The sequence below is a fragment of the Haliotis rubra genome, unplaced genomic scaffold, assembly GCF_003918875.1.
Source record: "Haliotis rubra isolate DU_JTF1 unplaced genomic scaffold, ASM391887v1 Scf5, whole genome shotgun sequence".
In the NCBI taxonomy this organism is placed as follows: domain Eukaryota; kingdom Metazoa; phylum Mollusca; class Gastropoda; order Lepetellida; family Haliotidae; genus Haliotis; species Haliotis rubra.
This window is the reverse complement of record NW_025767190.1, coordinates 5,201,131-5,225,951: the sequence shown is the minus strand read 5'-3', so window position 1 is coordinate 5,225,951 and position 24,821 is coordinate 5,201,131. Positions and strand designations below refer to the sequence as shown.

The 24,821-nt window shown below is 39.7% G+C and overlaps 1 protein-coding gene across 2 annotated transcripts in view; it reads right to left on the bottom strand.

The window, feature by feature from the left end:
* Nucleotides 1–9,801: 9,801 nt before the first annotated feature.
* LOC124291696 (voltage-dependent calcium channel gamma-5 subunit-like) overlaps nucleotides 9,802–24,821 on the bottom strand; it is a 57,922-nt gene continuing 42,902 nt past the window's right edge. For both annotated transcript variants that reach the window (XM_046728749.1, XM_046728750.1), the window contains exons 2-5: nucleotides 18,216–19,352; nucleotides 15,174–15,260; nucleotides 13,410–13,544; nucleotides 9,802–10,356 (exon numbers count right to left, since the gene is read on the bottom strand). In XM_046728749.1, the coding sequence (XP_046584705.1) occupies nucleotides 10,058–10,356; nucleotides 13,410–13,544; nucleotides 15,174–15,260; nucleotides 18,216–18,492 (798 nt within the window). In that variant the 5' untranslated portion in view covers nucleotides 18,493–19,352 and the 3' untranslated portion in view covers nucleotides 9,802–10,057. The remainder of the gene's footprint in view (nucleotides 10,357–13,409; nucleotides 13,545–15,173; nucleotides 15,261–18,215; nucleotides 19,353–24,821) is intronic.

Genomic DNA, 24,821 nt, shown 5'->3' with positions numbered 1-24,821 from the left:
CAACAAGAAATGTTATTCTATTGTTATGTAGTTGCTACGGCAATCATCGTTGTGTGGACAGAAAGTTTGCAGAGATTCAGTCTGTGTCTGTTTTCAGGCAAGATGTTCCTGCGTGTGTTTTCATCTTATGCTGCCAGTATATGTACATACATACTCATCCCTGCGTGCCTATGTGTGCATGTGAGTTTGCGCGTGTAATTTTATTGATAGGTCGAATTATAGTATTTCATGTTCATATCATATCAGGAAACCAAGTGCAATGACGATATTTTCAGTGAAGAAAATGTTTTAATAACGTTGTCCCAACTTACTGCACCAACACTAACATGTCTTGTGTGCAATGTGGAAACCCCGAAATGTTATCTTATCATTCATTTAATAAAAGCAATAATTATTAAAAACTTTAAACTATATTTGTACGATTGGAAAAATAATTCAAAGATTTATGGCGGTTTCTGGTGTTGGTGTCCTGGCTAATGCCGCTTTTATGATTTAAATAGCCCAACTGATGAGATACCATGTCTCATTTTAACATGGATGTCCTACTTAGATGCGGCATACTGACTCAAGAGCCGATCATTTCTTGTTTTACCAAACGGCGTGCTCCAGGAAGCTAGGAAAACATCATACCTTCTTCAACCGTCTTTTGTTATGACTCAGTCCAGGAAGATCGAAACACCGACTTTTCGCTGTCCAGTCTAACACTCTGTCCACTGAGCCACGGAGATAGTGTTCCGGATATGCTTCGTCTTATAGTTATTATGATGGCTCCTGTTGCCCAACATTTACCCAGTATCAGGCATGATGATCGTCACAATACCGAACCCGTGAAGATCCGGGTTAGATTGGCCTTCAGCAACCCATGCACGACTAACGGTATCGGTCAGCTATGCTCGACTTGGTTGACACATGTCATCGTATCCCAACTGCGTAGATCGATGTTCATCATGTTGATCACTGGATGGTCTGGTACAGGCTCGATTATTTACATACCACCGCCATGTAACTGTAATATTGCCGATTGTGGCGTTAAACAACAAACAAACAAACACAACGTCAAGACCTAGACAGAACAGCAGCTGGTTTACCTATGTACCCCTCGCTCACCCTCAGCCCCCAATGGAAATCCCCAAATCCCCAAAAGCCATATTGAAATGTCCCTTTTACCTAATGCTGGAATAATGTGTTTTCAAATTTGATTTCTAGAGCGCTTGTTTCAAATCATGCTATATATATTATGATACATATTTTGAAATTCATTCCTCCAACGAGGTTAAAGCGTTGGCTCGTCACGCCGAAGACCCGGGTTCGAATCCCCACATGGGTACAATGTGTGAAGCCCATTTCTGGTGTCCCCCGCCGTGATGTTGCTGGAATATTGCTAAAAGCGGCGTAAAACCATACTCAGTCAGTCAGTCAGTCCTCAAACGACCTTTGCCCTTCGCGTGCCATGTGGTTGTACAGGACTTGTACACTTCTCGCTGAAGATAATCCAGATGCTTATTGATATATGAACAGATTAATGCCCTTACTCCAATGTGAAAAGGTCATTGTTAGTCGAAAAGGCTATAAAAGAAACGGATTTGAAAAACTGATATTATATCTGCACTACAGGGGCTTGTATTATTTTCAGCAATACAAGCCCCTGTGATCTGCAAGATATTTAGTGGTTAACGTCCAAGGTCAAGGGACGTAACTCTCCCATCCCACGCGTACATTCGCATCATTTTGTTGATAAATTGCTTTGATGTCGTTAAATATCACCTATCGTTCCATAACAATCAAAATAGTCAACTCCCTTCCACTGATTTACCCTCCTAAACTAGAAATAAAGAAGACCCGTGAGACCCCCAAGTCTGTTTCTCATTTAGATATATGGATAAAGATTCGGATTGACAGAACGCTCTCCACAAGACTGTATGACAAGAGTGATGACGCCAACTTTCCAACAGTCATCAACCCCTTTAAGTCGATTAATATTCCAACAGCTCCAGCATTTGTTGTTGACATGTGACACGATTTCAAAGAGCGCCATACGACTTTTGCTGAGAAGTTATCTGATACAGGTTTCAGCATTCAAAGCTCTGAAGGACATTAAGGTTAGATATGTGAAGGTTATTTCTAAATCCGACTTATCAGCGTCGAAAATCATGTCCGATGCATTTCGCTGTTTCGACTTGAAACATATTTTCCTGCTTTTTAGGTGAACAATTTTTCTTGCCTTTGCGTGTGTTTTTGATGGTGAAATCATCAAGGTATCAACATTATATCTAAGTGTTTCATGAACACATACTCATGATATACCAGTTAATCTTCATTACTACAGAAGGGGTTTTGTCGCTTTTAATTTAATCAAGTACATGGAGTCCTACAGAAATATACTGGAAGTGACAAAAACAAAAATGAAGCAGAGAAGGGCTCTTTATATCTAAATATTTTATAGGTTCAGATATGTAAAGATTTCTAAAATCATTTTGAAAGTTGTCAGAAGTGTTATAATATGATTATGAAGTAATATAATTGTATTCATACAAACTTTTGCATGTTGCAGTTTCATTTAAAACAACACAGAGAAATGTTGACCAAAGACGTTTAGGTATTTATTCGAAATGATTAAACATGAGCAAATCTTAGACCAAAGGTAATGTTTGCTGCAAAAGATAGTAAAATATATGGTTAAAGTTCAGCATAAATTATTTGTTTCATGTTAACATTTTCTTGAAGGGTTCGAAATGACGTCCTTTTCTCTCATTTAGCCTCTCTTAGAATTGTGTATTGTACAATGTCTCAACACTTGCACGTGAAAAATGTCATGTTAACATGTATAACTTTCAAAAATATTTGTTGATGGGCTTCCATAACAAGAAGTTCCGGGTTAGAATAATTATTGGTCTTCAATAACCCATGCTTGTCGTAAGAAGCGACAAACGGGATCGGGTGGTCAGGCTCGCTGACTTGGTTGACACGTGTCATCGTATCCCAATTACGTAGATTCGATGCTAATGATGTTGATCACTGGATTGTCTGGTCCGAAATCGATTATGTACAGATCGACGCCATATAGCTGGAATATTGCTGAGTGCGACGTAAAACAACAAACAAACAACCATCACAACAAACTTATTATTATTCATTTCTTGTCTGCCATTATTTCATGCCATATATACTTCACATATGCATCGCCATTGCCATCATATAGTGAGTGAATGAGTGAGTAAGTATGGTTTTATACCGCTTTCAGCAATATTCCAGCAACATCACGGCGGGTTGACACAATATAGTTTTATTGTTGAAATGATACTCGAGTTTTAGCCTGTGCATGCAAGAATCAGTCAAGACAAGCCACAATCAGACATGGTATGAGCTAACACAGTCTGTGTCAAATACAAGCCACACAACCCTTTAATCTTTACTGAAGCAGAATGCATTGTAAGATTCCGACTGAACTCTAAGAACGTACACACCTATTCTTAATTTGGATAAAATTAAACATACAAAAGATGATTATTCTGTAGTTGTGTATTTGATACGGGTATCAACGTTCGGCTTGAACCTTGCTTCGGTGAAAAATAAGAAAATAAGATGGTAATTTAAGTTCAAACTTTCCAACGTTTAGCAAATGCCCCTGGATATATTTCCAGTATTTCGGGTATTAAATTTGAATGTTCATCTGGCCGGTGGAATAATATGTTGTGTACCCCGAACACGCCTGTGGTGACGTCATGGTTGTGTGACTTGATAAAATAGTCTTATGAAATTTCGAGAACAGCATTTGCAGTTCTGCTTATCAACTACTCCCAACATGGAGATGGTGGGGGTAGCCTAGGCGTTAAAAACGTTCGCTCGTCGAGACTAAGTTCCGGTTTCGATTCCCCACATGTGTACAATGTGTGAAGCCCATTTCTGGTGTCTCCGCCGTGACATTGCTGGAATATTGCTAAAGCCAAAGGCGACGTAAAATCCAACCCACTCACTCCATAAATGGGTCTTAAAACTTGTCCGACTGCATCCTCGTCCGACCCATAAAGATCTGGGTTAGAATCTGTTACCCGTGAAGTTCCGGGATAGAATTGGTCTTCAGTTACCCATGCTTGTAGTAAGAGGCGACTAACGGGATCGGGTGGTCAGACTCGCTGACTTGGTTGACACAGGTCATCGTATCCCAAGATGTTTGATCCAGACTCGACTATATACAGACTGCCGCCATATAGCTACATATATATTCAAAACAACCAATCAACCAAGCATCATCGTCCGCTTTGAAATGAGACACAACACAAAGGTATAGTAAAACTTTATTAAAGATAACGATGGAATTCAATGAAAACTCATTATACAGATCACAGTATGCTTTGCCTTACAGCCTATGAACCCACGTGATGGCCCACACATCGTTACACCATATAAGGAGTGCATGTCGTGACGAACACTGTGACAAACAGCTGTACTGATACCATACAACACACCCTCGTTAAACCGGACACCGTACATTTGAAGAATTGATACCGGAGAAGAGGCACCTTTAAAATAAACATGAAAAGGCCAGAATGTAAATGGTTTAGTCAGAAGTATTCGTAGGTAGTTGTGATATTTTGGTCAGTACATATATTATTTACATACAGCAGCCAGTTTAGTCTTGCAATAGGTCAACTCTAAATTACCCTATTGTAGAAAACCCGTCACCCCTCTTCATCAGCATATCATGTTTACGAGCAAGTCAGTCGCTGGATACGTTTTGCAACTATACCCCTAGAAATAACTATCACTTTCTTACTATTTTTATATTAAATAAAAAGAAATAATACATTGTATTATTTTTCGACGAATCGGATTTAAGTTTTTTTAAAAACACTGTAATGCTCATATTGGAATATATAAATCGACAATCAAATAATTGTAACGTATACATGACTATTCACTCAACAGTTAACCGGTCGCTTCCTCTATCTTGTCGCACTACACGATACAAGCCATTCGTAACTACTCGGAGGCGAGTAGTTAGGAATGATTGAGGTACGAGTCTTCTTGTAGGTCACGGAAAGAGGCGAGTAGTTACGAATGATAGGGGTACTAGTCTTCTTGTAGGTCACGGAAAGAGGCGAGTAGTTACGAATGATTGGGGTACGAGTCTTCTTGTAGGTCACGGAAAGAGGCGTGTAATTACGAATGATAGGGGTACGAGTCTTCTTGTAGGTCACGGAAAGAGGCGAGTAGTTACGCCTGTCCTTGCCACCCCCTCCCGCGAATCACATCTTTCTTACAGAAGCTTTTCATCGGTTATTGGTGGCAACTAAGACACTTATATACATCAGGTAAATATTATATGTAGACATTCCCTAAAGTCACAGGAAATAGTGGTGCAAAACATACTTCCAGGTATAACGTACTACAAGAATGTTTTGTAAATCCCGTTCCGCTTGCATACGGATGATTCCAGTTTAGTTTCCTCCCATACTGTTGATTTAATTGTTTAGGCGTCCAGTTTAACGAGTGTGTGTTATATAGATAGGATGATATGAGACAGCAAACTACAATGCAAACTAGGCACCTATACACCTCCATATAAAAATTTAAATTAAAACTATATAAAGATTTAAATTAAAACTGTGTTTATCATCAAATGATACACCGTAACACAACTATACAACTATACACAGTTGCCGCATATCGACTGCATGTACAGTAATCTCACTTCGCTAAAAGTTTAACATTATATGAAGAAATAGTTATTAAACTAATCACACAACATGATATGGCAAGTTTAAAATATCAACTACAAGCCCTTAAGTTAACAAAAAAAATGTGTGTCACATGGACTCTTAGTCATCTCTGATCTTTGTTTATCAGGGGTATAATCTCTATTATGATAAAACATCCTGGACCTAATTGTTACCGTAGATTCATTTCGAAGGTGACGTCAGCATGTCTCTTATCGATAGTTTAGCTCAGATTTTCTCTCGCTTATGGCTGTCATTTTATTGCACGACATGCATTAGAATCAGGTTCAAAAGAAGCTAGGTATGGAATGGTTCCAGTTTATTTATCATAACATTGGGAGATAAAATACACTGGTACAAGAGGATGGGTTGAATAAACTAACTGTTAACATCCTAAGAAGCTGGATAAGGTCAGTTTGATCACTACTGTTCTCTTCTGTGATCGACACTCATCTACGGTGCCAAGTCTAGACAGAAAACAATGCTTCTAACAGTTATAAAGACAAAATACCATTAAAATGCCGTTTATGCTATCTGACAGTCGTTATTGCTGAGAACAAGGACAGAACACAGTGGTGTAACATGTAATGGTTACAATCAAACATAGTAGAAGTTGGGGTGATCAACATAAAAACTGGTCTCAAACTAGAACTGTTAGTAAACATGTGAGGAAAGAATAGAATCTACATACATTTTCTCCAAGAGTCATTCAACTCAGTTATATACTCATGCCAATAATGGTTGTCACCCCCTTCAATTTTTTAATTGGAGAGGTGGTGTGGTTTGGTGTGGGGTGGGGTGGGGGCGAGGTGTGTGTGGGGTTGGGGTTGGGAGGGGGGTGACAACCATTATTGGCATGGGTATATTACAAACTTGAGATGGATGATTGGGCTGCTCGAAAGTAGAAGCAACCTTAATTACCCTTGAGTCTGACCAGATATACATGTGTACCCTTATCAACCATCGGACACAACTTGAGCATTTTGTGACGATTCTCTCAGATGACCTCTAAATGAATAAAATAATTCACATTGGTATTCTTCATATTTAAATCTTCTTCTCCCTCGAAGGGACATTCCCCTTCATATGACTCCGACTATGACTAAGTCTATCAGATAAAACATGTGACATTTGGGACTATGTTTTCTTATGAAACTACAAATTGTAATACTTATTGAGCTGGAGGCACATCCGGGATTCCAGCCCACACTCTCCGCGCGAATTACCTGATCACCAGCAAATCAAGACAATGATTCAACTTACCCAGACACGGAGGCTTCCACAAAATGGAAGTTGGAATTCTGGTAGTCTGGATCACGCACCTTGTGTACCCCTGTGATTAGTGTCATGGCTGTCATGGTTGGAAGCTACGCATTCATGAGTGAGTGAGTTTGATTTTACGCCGCTTTTAGCAATATTCCAGCAATATCACGGCGGGGGGACACCAGAAATGGGCTTCACAAATTTTGCTCATGTGGGGAATCGAACCCGGGACTTCGGCGTGACGAGCGAACGCTTTAACCACTAGGCTACCCCACCGCCCCCGCATTCATGAGAGTGGTCAAAAGTGACGTGTGTTATAACTTGGATTACACCTTCAAAGTGCAAGGAGCAATACTTCCAGATTTAACATATTATATCAGGTGATTACTTACTGAAAGGCAATGTCTAATTCATATCTAGCATCGTACACTAGATAGATTATGGTCGACGCATTCGTGTTCCGCAAACGTCATTGAACAACACCGCACTGCAAGCTGTCAGGAAAGTTACACAGGAAATTCAACATCATAGAGTGAGTGAAGGAATGCTGATTGCGCCGCTTTAGAGACATTTAATCTTATTGCGATTAAAACAGGTATTGCGTATGAGAGGTACAAATAAGGTGCGTATCTGCATAAAGTACGCAAATATTTATGTGAAAACTCAATTCCTATTAAGTCTATTCCGTACAAGTACGCTTGAACTTTTGTAAATTCTCAATAAATGTGATCTTACATGCGTACACACAAAACTGTCAAATCTTAGCTTGCGTACCGGGGATTAGATAAAACAACTGAGGTATACTGAGAGGTTCTATTTCAGGAAATGAACTTGACAACTTGCAGTTTCTCATAATACAGATAAAATATAAATAACAAACACTAACATTTAAACTTTATTACATTTTTAAAATTAATGGAAAATGGCAAAATACCAAAATGTCTTTGAGTGAGGTGAGTACAATTTATTTGGTTACTCAATGGAAAAATAGGATACCCAATTGAGATGAACACAAGCGAGTACATAACTCAATGACCCAAAAAGTTATCTGTAGCTCTGGCAGCACGAGTGTGTTCTGTATCCTAACTCATACTAAACTAACTGTTATACAGTTGCTGAACATACAGCTGAAAGGGAGCTCTACCAGACCCAGTTGTATACCACAAGTGTGTAGTGTACCAGCGTCTTGAGCATGCACCAGTTGCGTGGATATGTGCGCTATATAAATATACTATAAAAAAAAAAGTGTAGTAACTTCTGGGTTATGATTGTTTGTTTGTTGTTTAACGCCGCACTTAACGATATTCCAGCAATATATTAGGTTATGGGTTTAGATATAGCGATATCACAACTATATACATGTATAAGGGTCTGAATCAGATAATCCAGTGATTGACATCATGACCATCGATTTACGTAATTGGGATACGATGACATGTGTCAACCAAGTCAGCGAGCCTGACCACCCGATCCCGTTAGTCGCCTCTCACGAGATGCATGGATTACTGAAGACCAATTCTAACCCGGATCTTCACGGGTAACAGTTATGGTGTAGTTCTGACTCTAGTTTTATCTAACAAGTGGTTCTGCACACAGTAGGTAGCACTGAGTTTGAGTGAGTGAGTGAATTTAGTCTTAAGCCGCTTTTAGCAAATCCAGCAATATCACGGCGGGGGACACCAGAAATGGGCTTCACACATTGTACCCATGTGGGGAATCGAACCCGGGTTTCGGGATGACGAGTGAACGCTTTAACCACTAGGCTACCCCACCGCCCGTAGTTAGCGTTGACTTTTGTGGCCTGCAATGACGTGATATGAACTCGTAGGATCAACCGAGGTACATGCAGCTTCGGCAGAAACAGGTGTATTCCTAATAAATGTGAGATAACGTGTGTTTCTTTCAAGTGTGATATATTTAACTGTATGTGACAGACAGGTGTGCGACCCACCTGTGTTATCTCATATGTCATGTAAACATCCTTACATTATTCCTTACAAATATGAGATAAAAACGTACCATCGTCCTCTGTGAAATATGTGATAGACAAGTATATGCACCTGTGTTAATCTCACGTTTGATACAAACAACTGTATACCTTACGAATGTGAGTAAGAAATATGATATTTTCATCTTTGATATTTGTAACTGTGTTTGATAGTCAAGTATCGGATCAACCTGTGTTATCTCATATGACATGTAAACATCCTGACATTATTCATTACAAGTTTATATTGTGACATGCACAGCTGTGTGTCATAGACAAGCATGTAATCGTACAAGCTTCACTAGGTAGGGGTATTCAGTCAGCTGTGAAAGATAAAACCATGTTCATTTCAGTGATGTGGTATACAACTGAGGCAATTTACGACGGAAACGCACGTGGTAAGCATGTTTATATACAATTGCATATCTCTTTAGATCGTGGGTGAAGCATAGTTCATCCATACACAGCTACGCTTAAAAAGCCCGTCTAGAAATGTGACTTCACGACAACACACGGGGAATCAAATGATGGTCATATGTACACCATGTCACAATGAGAGAATGTTCCATTGGATTTGAAAATGGAAATTATTCCGGAAAATACTTACGTGAGGATTAATGTCCTTTTGATAAATTTAATAACGTGATTTTATTGTAACTAACACAATATAGGCTAATGCTGTGTTCATTTGCTATCATGATAAAAGCCCTCCCAACTGAAATACAGCGAAGCTGAAGATTCGTCATCCACTGCCACCATAATTGGTTTAATCTGAGTGAAAATAAAAATGATTTTATTGTAGCTTGTACGGCAATCTGTTGATTAGAATAATAATGCTCATTCAATAAACTCAAACATTGTTTTTCAATTAGATAACAACGCATGGAAGCAATTAACTTTGCAATGATGATTCATCGTTAATATATCGCCTTAGAAACACAGTGGAAACAATTAGGGTCTCGTGTCAACGTTGACTACAATGCCACAACGTATTAAATAACCTCATTTAATGAGTTGGCTCTAGCACTAAAACTTATTCCCAATAAAAATGGTCATCACTTGAAAACCAGGAATCAGGTACCGGAAACATTCACAGGATTATAGTTTGATTGTTTATACCTTCTTCTTTCATGATGTCAGAATCCACCTTTTCCTCTAATCCAGGAATAATTCGGATCATGTCCTCCACTTTAGCATTGCGCCGGAGATATAAAGTCACAGAAATCACAGCCGCTACCTCGGAAGACATAAATGAAATTCCCGCACAGAAAAACGACCACCCGTAGGCATATTCGAAGCCTCCAGCCTCTTTCTTGGAGCTGGCCCTGTAGCCGACCTCGTCGTTTATTGCAGAGATGTAGAGTATTATCCCGACGGCCAGAGCGAGTCCTGTAAACCAACAGAAGGAGTTACTGAATGCTTAGGATAAAGTCGGAATCGTGAAATGGATTCTGTTTTAAGCAGAGCTTTCTTATGACAAGGGAGGAAGGGTTTTGTAACTTTAGTTTTTAGTTATTATCACGAGAAATATTCTCGCCGTACAATCGATAAGTAGTAGTCCCTCTAAACTGGCTTCTCTGTAATCTGGCATAATCTCCAAAGTATCCTTCAATAATACAATATTATTTGCTATTGTATTTCTGTGGCCCTTTGAGCCAGCCTTCCGCTTTCTGGACAAACACTGCATCCACTAGATCACATAGGTGGCTAGCATTTATCGCTTACAATAAGAAAATTTACAAGAAATAAAAAGCTTTTAACGCATGAAATCTAAAGTAAAGTCTAATGTATCGAGAGCGAATGAATTTGTCTTTAAACAGCTTTTACCAATATTGCAGGCACAATGGATGGTATCGATAATGGTCTCCAAACGTGTGTGGAATCGAACCTGGGTCTTTAGCGCGATGAACTAACGTCGTTCCAACCAAATATTTGCCTAAATCGCAGAATGTCGGCAGTATATATTAGCAGAACAAGAGAATCCATTTTGATCAACTGTTCTAAACAGGAAGTTTTTCTTCAGGAAAGAAAGCTTGGCGAGCTGAAAAGAGCGGAATAAAATAGGGATTACGTGAGAACTCATCCACCTTTATGCCAGCATGTCCGTGCACGAGGCCACTGATGTGGTTGCATATCTTATCCGCAGATATTATTCTTTTATCTATAAATAATCAATTTTCAGAAGTAGAAATTTAGGGATCTGAACCCAGACCCTGATGGAATTTAAAATGACTTCCCCATGTCATCGAAGAATGCATAGGAACACTTCCAATGAAGCCATTTTAAAACACTGTGTGTATGAACTATGTGCGAGTTCTTAACAACGTGTAATTCTGAGTGGTTGATTTTGGTTTAAAACGTCATGACGTCTCAGCTACGTGTTGAGTGAGTTTAGTTTTACGCGGTTTTTAGCACTATTCCACCAATATCACGGCGTGGGACAACAGAAATGGGCTTCACACATTGTACGCATGTGGGGAATCAAACCCGGGTTTTCCGCGACGAGCGAACGCTTCAACCACTAGGCTACCCCAACGCTCCCAGCTTCGTGTTAAAAAACCTGAAGTGATGCAGGTCTGAGAGGTATACACTTTTTTGAGAATCCCATGAGCACGAGGATGGTGCTGACAAACAAGTAACTATGCCAACAGGGAACATAATCAGGGACGTTTGTGAAGAGAACCCAGGATTTCTGGCATGACGTCACAACTCTGCCAATCAAGGTGCCATAAATAGCTGGACAACCCGTGTTGTCACTTGTCACTCAGGGTCTTCAGGTAGTTTCAAAGAATTTGGCCGGCTGTTTCTACACAACATTTACTGCTGGTGATGATCAGTCATCATAATGCAGAGATGCAACACATCTCTGGATGCCAGAGAACACTGATGGGTCAAGGGTTCCCTAGAAACCTATAGTCCTTGCGACCCGTGAAGATCCGGGTTAGAATTGACCTAACACATGCTTGTCACAAGAGGCGACTAACGGAATCGGGTGGTCAGGCTCGCTGACTTGGTTGACACATGTCATCGTATCCTGTTTGCGTATATCGATGTTCATGATGTTGATCACTGGATTGTTTGGTCCAGATTCTATTATCTACAGACTGCCGCCATATAACTGGAATATTGCTGAGTGCGGCGTAAAACTAAACTCACTCACTCACTATAATCCTGGGTTCGAATCAGTACGCTGTGTTTATTTCTCTATTTGTCCACACCCTACCGCTTGGTAACATTCTATGGCCTGTGTAATGTCAGGCTTTCATCCTACACGAAGCTGACTGGCGATTATATAACTAAAATGTTATTCAAACCAAACCCACTCACTCACTCACTATATTCTACTCGATCACTGGTCATTACTCCCCATTACAAACTATTTCCATGTAACATCTACCATAACGGCAGATTTTATGCCCCCTTTATTGACTTCTTAAGAGCTTCTAATACCGTTTCTCACGATATATGTTAAACAGAATTTTTAAGGTTTGAATCAAATGCATATTTGTCAAGTGGTTGCTGAGTAAATTCCAAAAATAAGTCCGTTTATCAGAACACGTCAAGTGTAACATAGTCTGCATATTGAGCCTAAATTTTTCCTCGTATTTATCGATCAGTCGGAGGCGAGAAGGGATGAGGAATATTTATATCCTCAGACATCCAGATATATGTACTCCAGTGTATTTTGATGAAGCTGCCGCTGTGTCGGAGCAAGTCACTCGACTACAAAGGAAGGTCAACGCACCATGGCGTTTTTTCAATGCTGAGGGTTGAAAATTTACATTCATTAACCAACTTAATCTCTACCAGCATGGCGGGACACTTCATGATATTATGAGCCCAGCTTACTCCCATTATGGTATGGTCTGAATCGTAACATACACTCTCCAACAGTCTTTTAATAGTGTATTGGCCTTGAGCCCTTGGTAAGCGATCAAAGGAACCGCATCATTTAAGGGTGAGTTTAGTTCAACAGCCCTTTGAAGAGGTTTTGTCACATCATGGCGTTTCTTTTTGGTATTGGAGGAAAACCAGAATTGAGGTCTACAAAGGGGGGACAGTGCACTGTAACTTTTTTGTTGTTGTTGCAATTTTTACATAAATTAAGCAGGCTAGTTCAACAATGTCAAAACAGCCAGTTACCGTCCACTGATTTACCGACCAGGATCCCGACCCACAAAGCGTTCTTAGGGTTACGACATTCGTAAGCCTATGGCAAACTACAGAGTTACGACAGGTCGTAACGTTACGAACGCTTTGTAGATAGGGTCCTTGAACTTGTAATTCAAAATACCGTTTTATATTTAGATATGTGGATTAAACATTCAGACACACACGCTCGCATGCACGCACTCACATTATCAGACCCAGATGCACGCACGCACGCTTGCACGCACACACACGAAGCAGTACATTACACAAAGAAAGGCAAAACCTCGTACCCGCTAGGACGTAAAATACAGCACACACTAACGTCTTGACGTCGGCGTGGATACTCCCCATGACGTTCAGGATAGCGGCAATTAAGGCCAAGATTAACGCTGTGACAGGGAGAGGCACCGATCCCCGCATGGCTCCTGTTAAAGAAAAAAGGAACGTACCCTAATGAACGCACGTGCTGCTACAAACCATGCCAATCCGTTCTGTATCTTCAAATCACAGTGTTCAAACGTTTCTAGTTAAGAGGCGTAGCAGGAAAATTGGATCAGTCGCACGGATCAGATTGTGATGAGATCGGTCTGAGGCTGGTGAATCGATCGTATGGATGTATGTATTTACATTGTAAACCAATTCGAAGCCCACATATTACCACCAACTAGAAGGTTTGTTGACTTTAGCGGTAGACGGTATGGTGGTATTTTCTGATGGAAATGTCGATATTAGAAGGAAATGTAACATCTGAGACGGTTTTCAGCCATGATGTACAGCCCAGTAACGATTCAAAGCAGGATGTAATGACAATGGTTAACACATAATTGGATAAAGTCATATTTGGGACAGTTGTGGTGCATTCTGCTCTGAAGATACCCATTCTACTGAGGGGAATAAATATAGACTTGGTGTCTCTGTTCTTGTTCCAGTACGATCGTTTTTTAAAAATAATTATCTGTCAAGAAATTGGTTCTTGGCCAAAGCGTTACATTATGCCAACACATACACTAGACGCCAAAAGAAACGTTACACTCCTACCCTTATGAATTACTAAAAAACTAGAAGACATGATCTGCTACACAAGTACGAGAAATATGCCACGATTAACAGCTGAAGGGAGAGAAAGAACCATTGGGATGGTGCAGATGGGGTCGACATACAATGCTGTTGCCAACGCCCTCGGATGCCACCGTATCACGGTTGTAAGAGTTATTCAGGGCTTCAGACAGACTGGGATCACCGTAGACAGACCAAGAAGTGGACGTCCACGCATCACAACGCCAGCTGAAGATAGGTACCTCCGTCATTGAAGAAGGAGGGTAACGTTTCTTTTTGGCGTTTACTGTATACACTCTCGGAGGTGAGGTGAAATTGGGTTTAACGTCGCGCTGGAGAATATTTCGCTCATATGACGACGTGCATGCGTGTGTATGTGTATGTGGGGCTGCTTGTACTAGCCCAGACTTAAGCTGGTTTTATAGTGCTAGCTCACTGAGATACCATGCCGCAGTGAAGCATGAATACCCTACTCAGACACATTATACTGACTCCGAGCCGACCAGTCCTTGTTGTACCCATTAATGCCGAGCGCCAGGCAGGGACCAACAAGTACCATATTTTAACGTTTTTTTGGTATGACAGGGTCAGGGATCGAACCCGCGACCTTCCGCTCTCCGGGCGGACGCTCTAACCACTTCACCACGGAGGCGGTCATACACTCTCGGAAAAGAAAATGTACACTCATGTTAAGATGGTTAGATATGAAGCAGACAAGGAATGGTCATTCCGTGGTGATGAATCTGACACACGTATCATAGGTGTATTGTGAATTTTAACTTTCCAGCCTTGTAATGGTTTGACAACGTTTGCAATTTTGAGACCAAATCCAATTTTCTGGTGTATACTTTTTTTGTTTTGCCTGGCAGTTTATTTCGACAAACTCAGTGGAAACAAACTTATGCAATGCACGTAATGCACCTTGCGTTTTTTCGTAATTTCGTTGTTGAGAAAGCTGTCCGATGAAAACGTGTGAAGAAGACTTAAGCATTGATTACCAATTATCGTCATGGTCGTTTCAGCCTCGTTTTCTCGTCCTTCGTTACCGACTTGGTAGCTTATGGGGGAACAGACGGCAGACACCACTGAAATTAGAAACAGAAATGATGAAAAACTGACTTTTAGATTGTTTGTCTTTGCGTGATGTTGTTTCTACGTCGCAGAAACAACATGTTGGCAGCTGACATGCAGGCATTAATGTTGTGAATTGGAGTCTGGAGTCACAGTATGAGCTCACATTACACCTTCAAGTCTCAGCTGAAATCTCATTCCAAGAAACATCCCAGAGATCATGTAAAACGGAAAACAGAGAGAAACGTGTAATTCTGCTAATGATCTGAAACATTTCTGTGTATATATTGACGTCATGTTGTGGTCATATACTGCTTAATCTTGTAATACATTGGGTAGTTAAATGTTCAGAACAGTTCAGCGAATATACTGTGTTAGGTCTTAGACACTTTATTGTTTGTTTGTAGTTGTTTAAAACCGCAATATTCCAGCTGTATGGCGGTCGTCTGTAAATAGTCGAGTTGAACAAGACAACCCAGTGATCAACAGCAAGAACATCTATCTACGCAATTGGGTTACGATGACATGAGTAAATTAATGACCAACTGATCCCGTTTGTTGCCTCTTATGACAAGCATGGATTGCTGAAGAACAATTATATCCCAAATCTTCACGGGCTACGTCAGAAACCGTTATGTGAATATATAGTTATTTTGTAAATGGTAGTTCTGTGAAGACACTAATGTCGTAATACGTTTGTACAGTTATGTAAAAAGACAGCAATTTGTAAATGCATTTGGTGTGTGAATCCATGGGTGTTAGAGGACGTTAATATAGTTCTCTGCGTCAGGGATTTGCTTTGTGAATACGTTTGGATTGTTCGCAGAGTACATAGGAGTCATTACAACCAGAATACATTAGGATAGTTCTTTCAGTACATTGGAATTGCTCTGTGAATACATCGGGATAGTTTTGTGAGTACGTTGGAATTGCTCTGTGAATACATCGGGATAGTTCTGTGAGTACGTTGGAATTGTTCTGTGAATACATCGGGGTAGTTCTGTGAGTACGTGGGAATTGTTCTGTGAATATATTGGGATAGTTCTGTGAGTACGTTGGAATTGTTCTGTGAATACATCGGGGTAGTTCTGTGAGTACATTGAAATTGTTCTGTGAATATATTGGGATAGTTCTGTGAGTACGTTGGAATTGTTCTGTGAATACATCGGGGTAGTTCTGTGAGTACATTGAAATTGTTCTGTGAATATATTGGGATAGTTCTGTGAGTACGTTGAAATTGCTCTGTGAATACATCGGGATAATTCTGTGAGTACGTTGGAATTGCTCTGTGAATACATCGGGATAGTTCTGTGAATACGTTGGAATTGTTCTGTGAATACATTGGGATAGTTCTGTGAGTACGTTGGAATTGCTCTGTGAATACATCGGGATAGTTCTGTGAGTACGTTGGAATTGTTCTGTGAATACATCGGGATAGTTCTGTGAGTACGTTGGAATTGTTCTGTGAATACATCGGGATAGTTCTGTGAGTACGTTGGAATTGTTCTGTGAATATATTGGGATAGTTCTGTGAGTACGTTGGAATTGCTCTGTGAATACATCGGGATAATTCTGTGAGTACGTTGGAATTGCTCTGTGAATACATCGGGATAGTTCTGTGAGTACGTTGGAATTGTTCTGTGGATATATTGGGATAGTTCTGTGAGTACATTGAAATTGCTCTGTGAATACATCGGGATAGTTCTGTGAGTACGTTGGAATTGTTCTGTGAATACATCGGGATAGTTCTGTGAGTACGTTCGATTTGTTCTGTGAATACATCGGGATAGTTTTATGAATACACAGGAAATATTCTGGTAATACATTAGGGTAGTTTATTATATATGCGTTGAAGTTATTCCCCGATTAAAGGGAATAGTGTAGTTAGTTATATAGTTATGTCTGTGAAAACATCGATGGGTTTGTGTCAGTCCTGGTGTAGTTTTGTCAATAAATATAGTAGTAATATATCAAACAATACGTGCTGTCTGAGTGAATGAATACGCCGTTATAAAGCAATATGTTCAGCAAGATAACAGCAATGAACTTCACACGCAGTCATCATGAAGCGAATCGAACCTGAGCTTTCGGTTCAAAGAGGGTTGGCTCTAACCACGTGGCTTCCCAGTGCCTACTTGTGCTGTCTCTAGCAGTTAGAATCGGTGGTTTGGTTGAAGTGTAAACTTACTAAGCAGGGGACCCCATCTTCAAGGCATCAGTTGTTATTATGATACATAATAATGACCATTATAATTGGATGCCCATAACAGTACATTGTTTAGGCATATTGTTTCGCAAATGTATTCTTTTCATTTCGTTAAATTATAAAATTTGCTAGCCATGGCATTAAAATCAAACATACAATTCTTCAATTATACTTTTCAAAAAAGGAAAAGTAGGGGAACCGGAACTTTCAATTTGGATAGGAAGAATAAGCATTAACAAACTTTACAATGACATTCATCTTATGAACGCACCACTATTTCTCTTGATCACCACCTCTAAACACAACGTATGGGATGAACGTGTACAACGTAGTAGCCCCATAAACGTGCATGGGTTGTCATTCTTGATTTTGACGGTTTTCAAGAAGGGCGATAAATCACTGTAGACCATTAATTTTGACAATCATCTTGTATCACACAGTTGTTAGTGTTTGTTCTACTTTCTAGCCCTTTCGTTTGGTTTGAAAAAAAAATTGAAAATCGTACACCTGCAAATTTCAGATTACTGTACAAACAACTGGTCATAAGGAAGTGCAAGTGGTGATATACTCTCAAAACATTCATTATTATCATATCAACATTGATTAACTCCGATGTATCTCCCATATTTTTCAATCGTAAATTAAAATTGAAGCTCCCCTACTTTTTTTAAAGAGTATATAATGACATTTCTGTACCAGTGGTATAAGCTAAGCTAATGGGTCAGTGTAAATCCAAGAATTTTAAAGTCAAATGTTTACTTACTATATTCATTCTTTACACAATATTTCCATAATCCAGACCATGTCTGTAGCCAAAATTTAGAGGCATTTTTTATAATATTTCCTTCTTCATCGAAAGGTTTGATATGTTCTCTGGTTACAAGCCAGCAATCTGTCGACACAGACAGACACAGCGACCCCACAGTGATAGCTCCAAATATGAAGGTCAGAGACGTTAACACGTGTATGTTACAGCGCATGTTTCTCCTGAGTGAATCATGAACACATTCCCAGCAAGATGGAGACATCCACAGACACATGAATCTCAATCCGTTATTCAACCCTCGGCTTCCGTTTTGTTTTTAGGCGAAAGGTCCTCACGGGGAATGTTGCACAGGCAGATTTAATCAGCAGTCCATTAATGGCAGGGAACCAAATCCACATTCATCGTAAGAAACCACGAGGGTTAGTAATGGCCACAGCTTTTGTAAATACAGATTCAGCTGACTAAATTTGATACATTAACTGTTACTTTTACGTCTTGTTTTAGTTCACGAGAATCTCGAATATTGATGATATGGTTACCATCATTCAAATACTGCACTCAACCCATATCTGGTAGTGAGATGGATATGAAAAGCAATCAGTCCTCTATCTTCCAGTATTCCCTGTAGACATCTTTCCAGTCAAGCCTTGTCTCGATCGAGCATCCCTCAAAAGTCAGGACACAGAGTATGAACCTTCACTGGCACGCTCTTCCAAAACTCGCCTTGGAATCGGAGAGGTTCATCGGCTGGGTGCAATGTGCCAATCTGTTCAAAACTCTTGTTAAATTTCCGTGAATAATTCGTTCGTGAAGACAACTCTTGAATCACGTGTATTCATTGCTGATTCTCAGCTGTGTTTTTCATGCCAAGAAACAGCTTTAAGTTTGTTATAACAGAGCTTCCTGAGTCAACATGTTCTCGTTGAAGCTGTTCTAAGCTTGATTACTTGTTTGCTAGAACGATTGAATCCGATTCCTCTTCATAGAGACGTTCCTTTCATCCTTGGAGAGCAAATTCCTCTTGAAAACTACCTCAAGGACATCTATTCACATACCATCAAATGCTGGCGTAGTGTCAGAGAGCTTTCTGAGGGTCATTTACAGCAGTACGGATGGTCCTCTGTTCTGTCTAACCTGAAAGGGAGAGATCCATAGATAAGGTCAACAGTCATTGAATAGGTTAGAGAATTACAAATATTACGTTAATCATGGACTTGAGTGTGTGGTAGATCAAGACACACAGTCATTAGCAGCTTCCCGTGGAGTTGAAGTGAAAAGGCGCATTAAGTTGACGTTAATGAAATGTATTGACAAAATTTTCTATTACTTGCCAAGTGCGGCGGATCGATAGGGGTTTATGTAGCAAACGTGGATGCTCGCGCCAGAAAAAGGCACATTCATTCAACAGTTAGATCTTCACGTCGTCACATTGTGACACTGATATGTAATTCATGACGGACGATGGAGCTTAACTCGGATTTTACACTCATTTCTTCAGTGATTGATTTGACTGCTTGAGCGTATTGATAACGTTAAGTTAAGCTTGTGTTTTTTGTTATCAGTATTGATTTCGAATGAAGTAATCTTATAAAGACCTGTGCACAGTTTGCGTAGTGGGCGTTAAAATGCTATAGAAATGACGTTTAGGGTAAAGAGTATGTTTCAAATCTAGAAAAGGTTTATATCAAAACAATTTTCCAGTATTCAACTGAAATTGTATTCTTTTTGTGCACCAATTATTCATTTCTTAAGTTCAAGATAAATTTTACCGATTATATAAAATTACAGGTGATTGTCACAACAATTTTAATATGTATCAAACCTAACAGTACTGGCATATTTTTGTTGTAATCATGGTGAATGAATAATGTACTTGAAATAGGGCTAGATATGTTAGATCTAACATTGCTAGGTATGTTTCATCGGCGCACTAGCTATGTCTGACAGGCTGTATTCATGTCCAACGACTCACAAACACAGATGTACATGGAACCGTTACAAACCATTTGCTCAAGACCAGATTTTATCATTTCGGAGTTTCATTATTTCCTCGCTGTACAGTTACAGCGGGACTAGCGAAAGGTCAACGTGCAGTATACGCCCACAGGATGCCCCTTTGATCAATAACCGGAGGAGTCCCACTTGAAATTGGATGAGAATTAATTTGTTTGGAGACCACTTTTCTTCCCTGTTTGATAGATAGTGAATGTGATGGAAATCAGATATGGGATCCATCCAAGAACCCTCCCACCCAACCCACACAATCACCCACCCATCTATCCATCCATCCATCCATCCCAAAGTACATTACAGTAAAGCTCATATTCAACTATGGGCTATGTTTATGTTAATGCCACATGCCAAGCTTTCATCTTTTTAAAAAATAAAACAAAGATGGCTGGTCGAAATTTATGTTTCTGGGGAGAAATCATTTCCGAAAAGGTTATTAGTCTTTAGAGGAAACCGTATTTAGACACACACGTGCACACGCACACGTGTATTTCGGAAAAAAATGATACAGAACCAGTCGCAGATTAAGATGCCATTTCTATCTGCACAGTATTAACCGTTGTCTTGGTAGTGCCGGAGATGATGTTATCAGTGACCAGTTTCCCATCACTGTAAGTACAGAGTATTAGGAACACAGCCAACACATAACCAAGACACATCATGACGCATAACTACCAGGCTGGGGTCAGTAGCTGATGATAAATAGCAGATAGGAGGATACAGTCTGTGGCACCACGGTACGATCTATAGCATGGCATCGAGGTGGACAAAGTTACAGAAATATTGAAAACAACAAGAATAGTAGTATCATATGAAAAACGTACATCAGTATTTACACCAACTACTGTTTATAGTGGAGTTCTTCTTAGTGTCTGTCAGGAACCCACATTGAATTAAATTTAAGAGATCTGTCTGATGTTATTGCAATCGGAGACTTACATACGTTAATAGATAAGCATAATTTCTTAACTGGGCCATATTAAATATTTCCTATCAACCAAAGTATCGTCGTCTCCAGATCTAGTCTCACGGTGCATCTTCTGATTGATCAGAGAACACTGCTGTTCTAATTAACCATGCATGGCCCCTCCACTGATCTAACCTGCCATGTCAACCTTAGAGCGATTACAGCGAGCTGCTGATCTCCTTACAAAGGAGGTCCTAGGGTTACTGGACAGGGGGTCTTCACGACACCAGTGGAGGATCAGCGGATCTAATGTTAAGACTGCATGCAATTGTGTTTGGCAGTGACGGATCGATGGGCTACTGGTTAGTCCTTTCTGCTCTTTGCTGGAATGGATGATGTCCTTGCATTGAGAACTGTTGGCATTGGAAATACTCTTGAGATGAATAATATGGACATTTGTTTCAGTTCTTGGTATTTGGGCTGTCTGTTATTCCAGAGCACTGATTTATATAACCAAAGACGAGAAGCATATTGTGACTTACCAGAATCACTGGGACTTGAAACATCCCTCATAGTTTATAATTGAATCATTCTTGTACAGTGTAGGTTACAATCTACAGAAGCTGATAGCACATTAACTTGGCCATCTGTTCAGAAGAGAACATGCACAAATACATCTGATGAATAAATGGAAGTCATTTTGAAAAACCTGAGTCATACACATGTTGTGCAACGTTTTTTTTGTTTCATTGCTTTGGACTATGTTGACGCTTTGGAAATGGAGTGAGTGAGTATTGTTTTACGCCGGTTTAGACAATGTTCCAGCAATATCGGAAAGGGGAAAATGAAAATGGGGCTTCACATGTTTAATCTTTATTTAGTAATGAACTAGGACCTACCGTAGCGAATTCGAAAGCTTTAACCACAAGGCCACGCGCCGCACTTTGGAAATACAATGGATGCAAAAGTGCTGAGTTATATTCAGTATGAACATCACTTTCAGACGTAGGTACACGCATTCACAAGGTACATCACACAACACCGATGTTAGGCTATGATGGCAAACTGAGCCCGGAAGAAAGGTCCGCAAACGAATTGTTACATCCTTCACATCCCTTCATATGTTCTTCATGCCAACTCCTGACACTACTGCCGTATAGCTTCAGATGACCGCATGGTGTTCGCAGTCAACGGGCAACTGGCGGTCAGTTCCATTTGAACCCTTGTGTACAAGGCATCATTATCACAACACAGTTGTATGGCTGAAGTAATCAATACTTTGATTGTCCCTTTGGCATGTAGACATCACCACTCAGTGCCTTTGTACAGAGCATGCATGTTGATGAACGTATGGACCAGGCATAGCTGTATAGAGCACGAATTACTCACTAAATTGATCATGGATATTTCAAAACAGCATTCGGTTGCTTTTTGCTCAAACTATAAGAATGTTTGTATGCGATCTGAAGCCAGTTGTACTTAGTATTACAGGATACTCATTATATTAGGAGATACACATTATATTACCAACTACTAGAATAAATATCTTCGGAGCAATGATCTGAAGCTAATAGTAGTAGTAGAGTAAAGGGCTTCTTGGAGATATATATCTGGGGTATGATAAGTATCATCTGAAGTAATGCTGAAGTAATCAGAGGATACGCTTTATATCTAATTATTTCAGAAGATACATATTATATCAGAGGATACTCATATCTAATTATTTCAGAAGATATATATTATATCAGATGATACTCATTTTATCAAATGATCCGTGTTATATTAGAAGATTCATAATTAATCAGATGAAACGTACAATACGATAGTAATTTTATCAAATGGTATTATATCGGATGGTACATCCAGATGGCCTTATTACATCATATGATACTCATTAAACAGATGTTATGATAATGTCGGATCGCGCTCATTGCAGCAGAGGATATATACTACATCGGTTGATATTCATTACAGGTGTTGGTACTTATGATATCATATGATACCTTTAATAAAAGTTGATACCCATTACAGCACGTTCATGTTAAACGCTATGTTATACCAGTTCACACTCTTTATATCTCAAGATAAGTCAATTGCATCTGTTGTATCTCCTATTGACGTGTGTGACCTTGAACTTCAGATGAGACTTAAAGCTGAGCTCCCAAGCTAGAAATCTAATGTAATCATCCATTTATGTATACCAGTAATATTCACAAAGGATTTCTTTGAACTCTGGCCAGGGTTACCACGTCACGAGTGCTCATTTGATCTAATTAGGTCTGTTCAATATATATACTCCAGCTGCGTTCCGAGACTGGAGTTTCAGCCTTCATAATATTAGATCAGTCAGCAAATTGTTATGAGAAGTAATTCAATTGTGCTTTATTTACTAAAGCCAAATCTTTGACGATAAGTACAATGATTTTAACTGGCCGTGACTTATGAAGAACGGATTTGTTCTTCTGTGCGCGTACAAGATACTTCAGTGACGGAAAGGGTTATTTTGTTCCCTTTTCAATAAGTTGCTCTGCATCCATCATGTTGCATGCCACGGTATTAATGACATTTTCATATTATGGAATCAAAAATAATTCAAGCTTAGATGTAGCTATTGTAGTTAACAGATAAGACGGAACAAATTTGGCTTGTAAGATCAATCGGATCTTCAAATTTATGTTTCTCCGTGTAAGCGTACCCTCGACTGTTGGGATCATTGCTACAAATATCACTGTTTTGTCTGATACGCACGTCATATGTACTGGAACTATCCTCGACTGTTGAGATCATTGCTACAAATATCACCATTTTGTCTGATACGTACGTCATATGTACTGGAACTACCCTCGACTGTTGAGATCATTGCTACAAATATCATTATTTTGTCTGATACGTACGTCATATGTACTGGAACTATCCTCGACTGTTGGGATCATTGCTACAAATATCACCATTTTGTCTGATACGTACGTCATGTGTACTGGAACTACCCTCGACTGTTAAGATCATTGCTACAAATATCACTATTTTGTCTGATACGTACGTAATATGTACTGAAACTACCCTCGACTGTTGAGATCATTGCTACAAATATCACTATTTTGTCTGATACGTACGTCATGTGTACTGGAACTACCCTCGACTGTTGAGATCATTGCTACAAATATCACTATTTTGTCTGATACGCTGGACTTACCCTCGACTGTTGAGATCATTGCTACAAATATCCCTATTTTGTCTGATACGTACGTCATGTGTACTGGAACTACCCTCGACTGTTGAGATCATTGCTACAAATATCCCTATTTTGTCTGATACGTACGTCATGTGTACTGGAACTATTGGTGGTGCAGCCAATATATAAATTACATCGTATTTGAACGAAGTAAATCAAACTTGATAGCTCTTCAAGTTTGCCTGAACACACTCCCTCTTCAAGGTAAATGTATGTAGACAGGGCGTGAACAAAGCCAGTTCCTGGGGACGTCGCACACAACTGTCTACATCAATGTAAACCCCTATCACCTAATCTAGTTGGCGCTGTCGCTTACGCTGAATCTCATGGATCACAACGCGCTTAAAAACGCTTCAAACTCGTCAATGTCAGTTCTGAGTCAGTCCCTCGTGACCTTCTCCTATGATGTAACATGTCCAAGTACACACGGTCATTCATGAAATATGTGGCACTA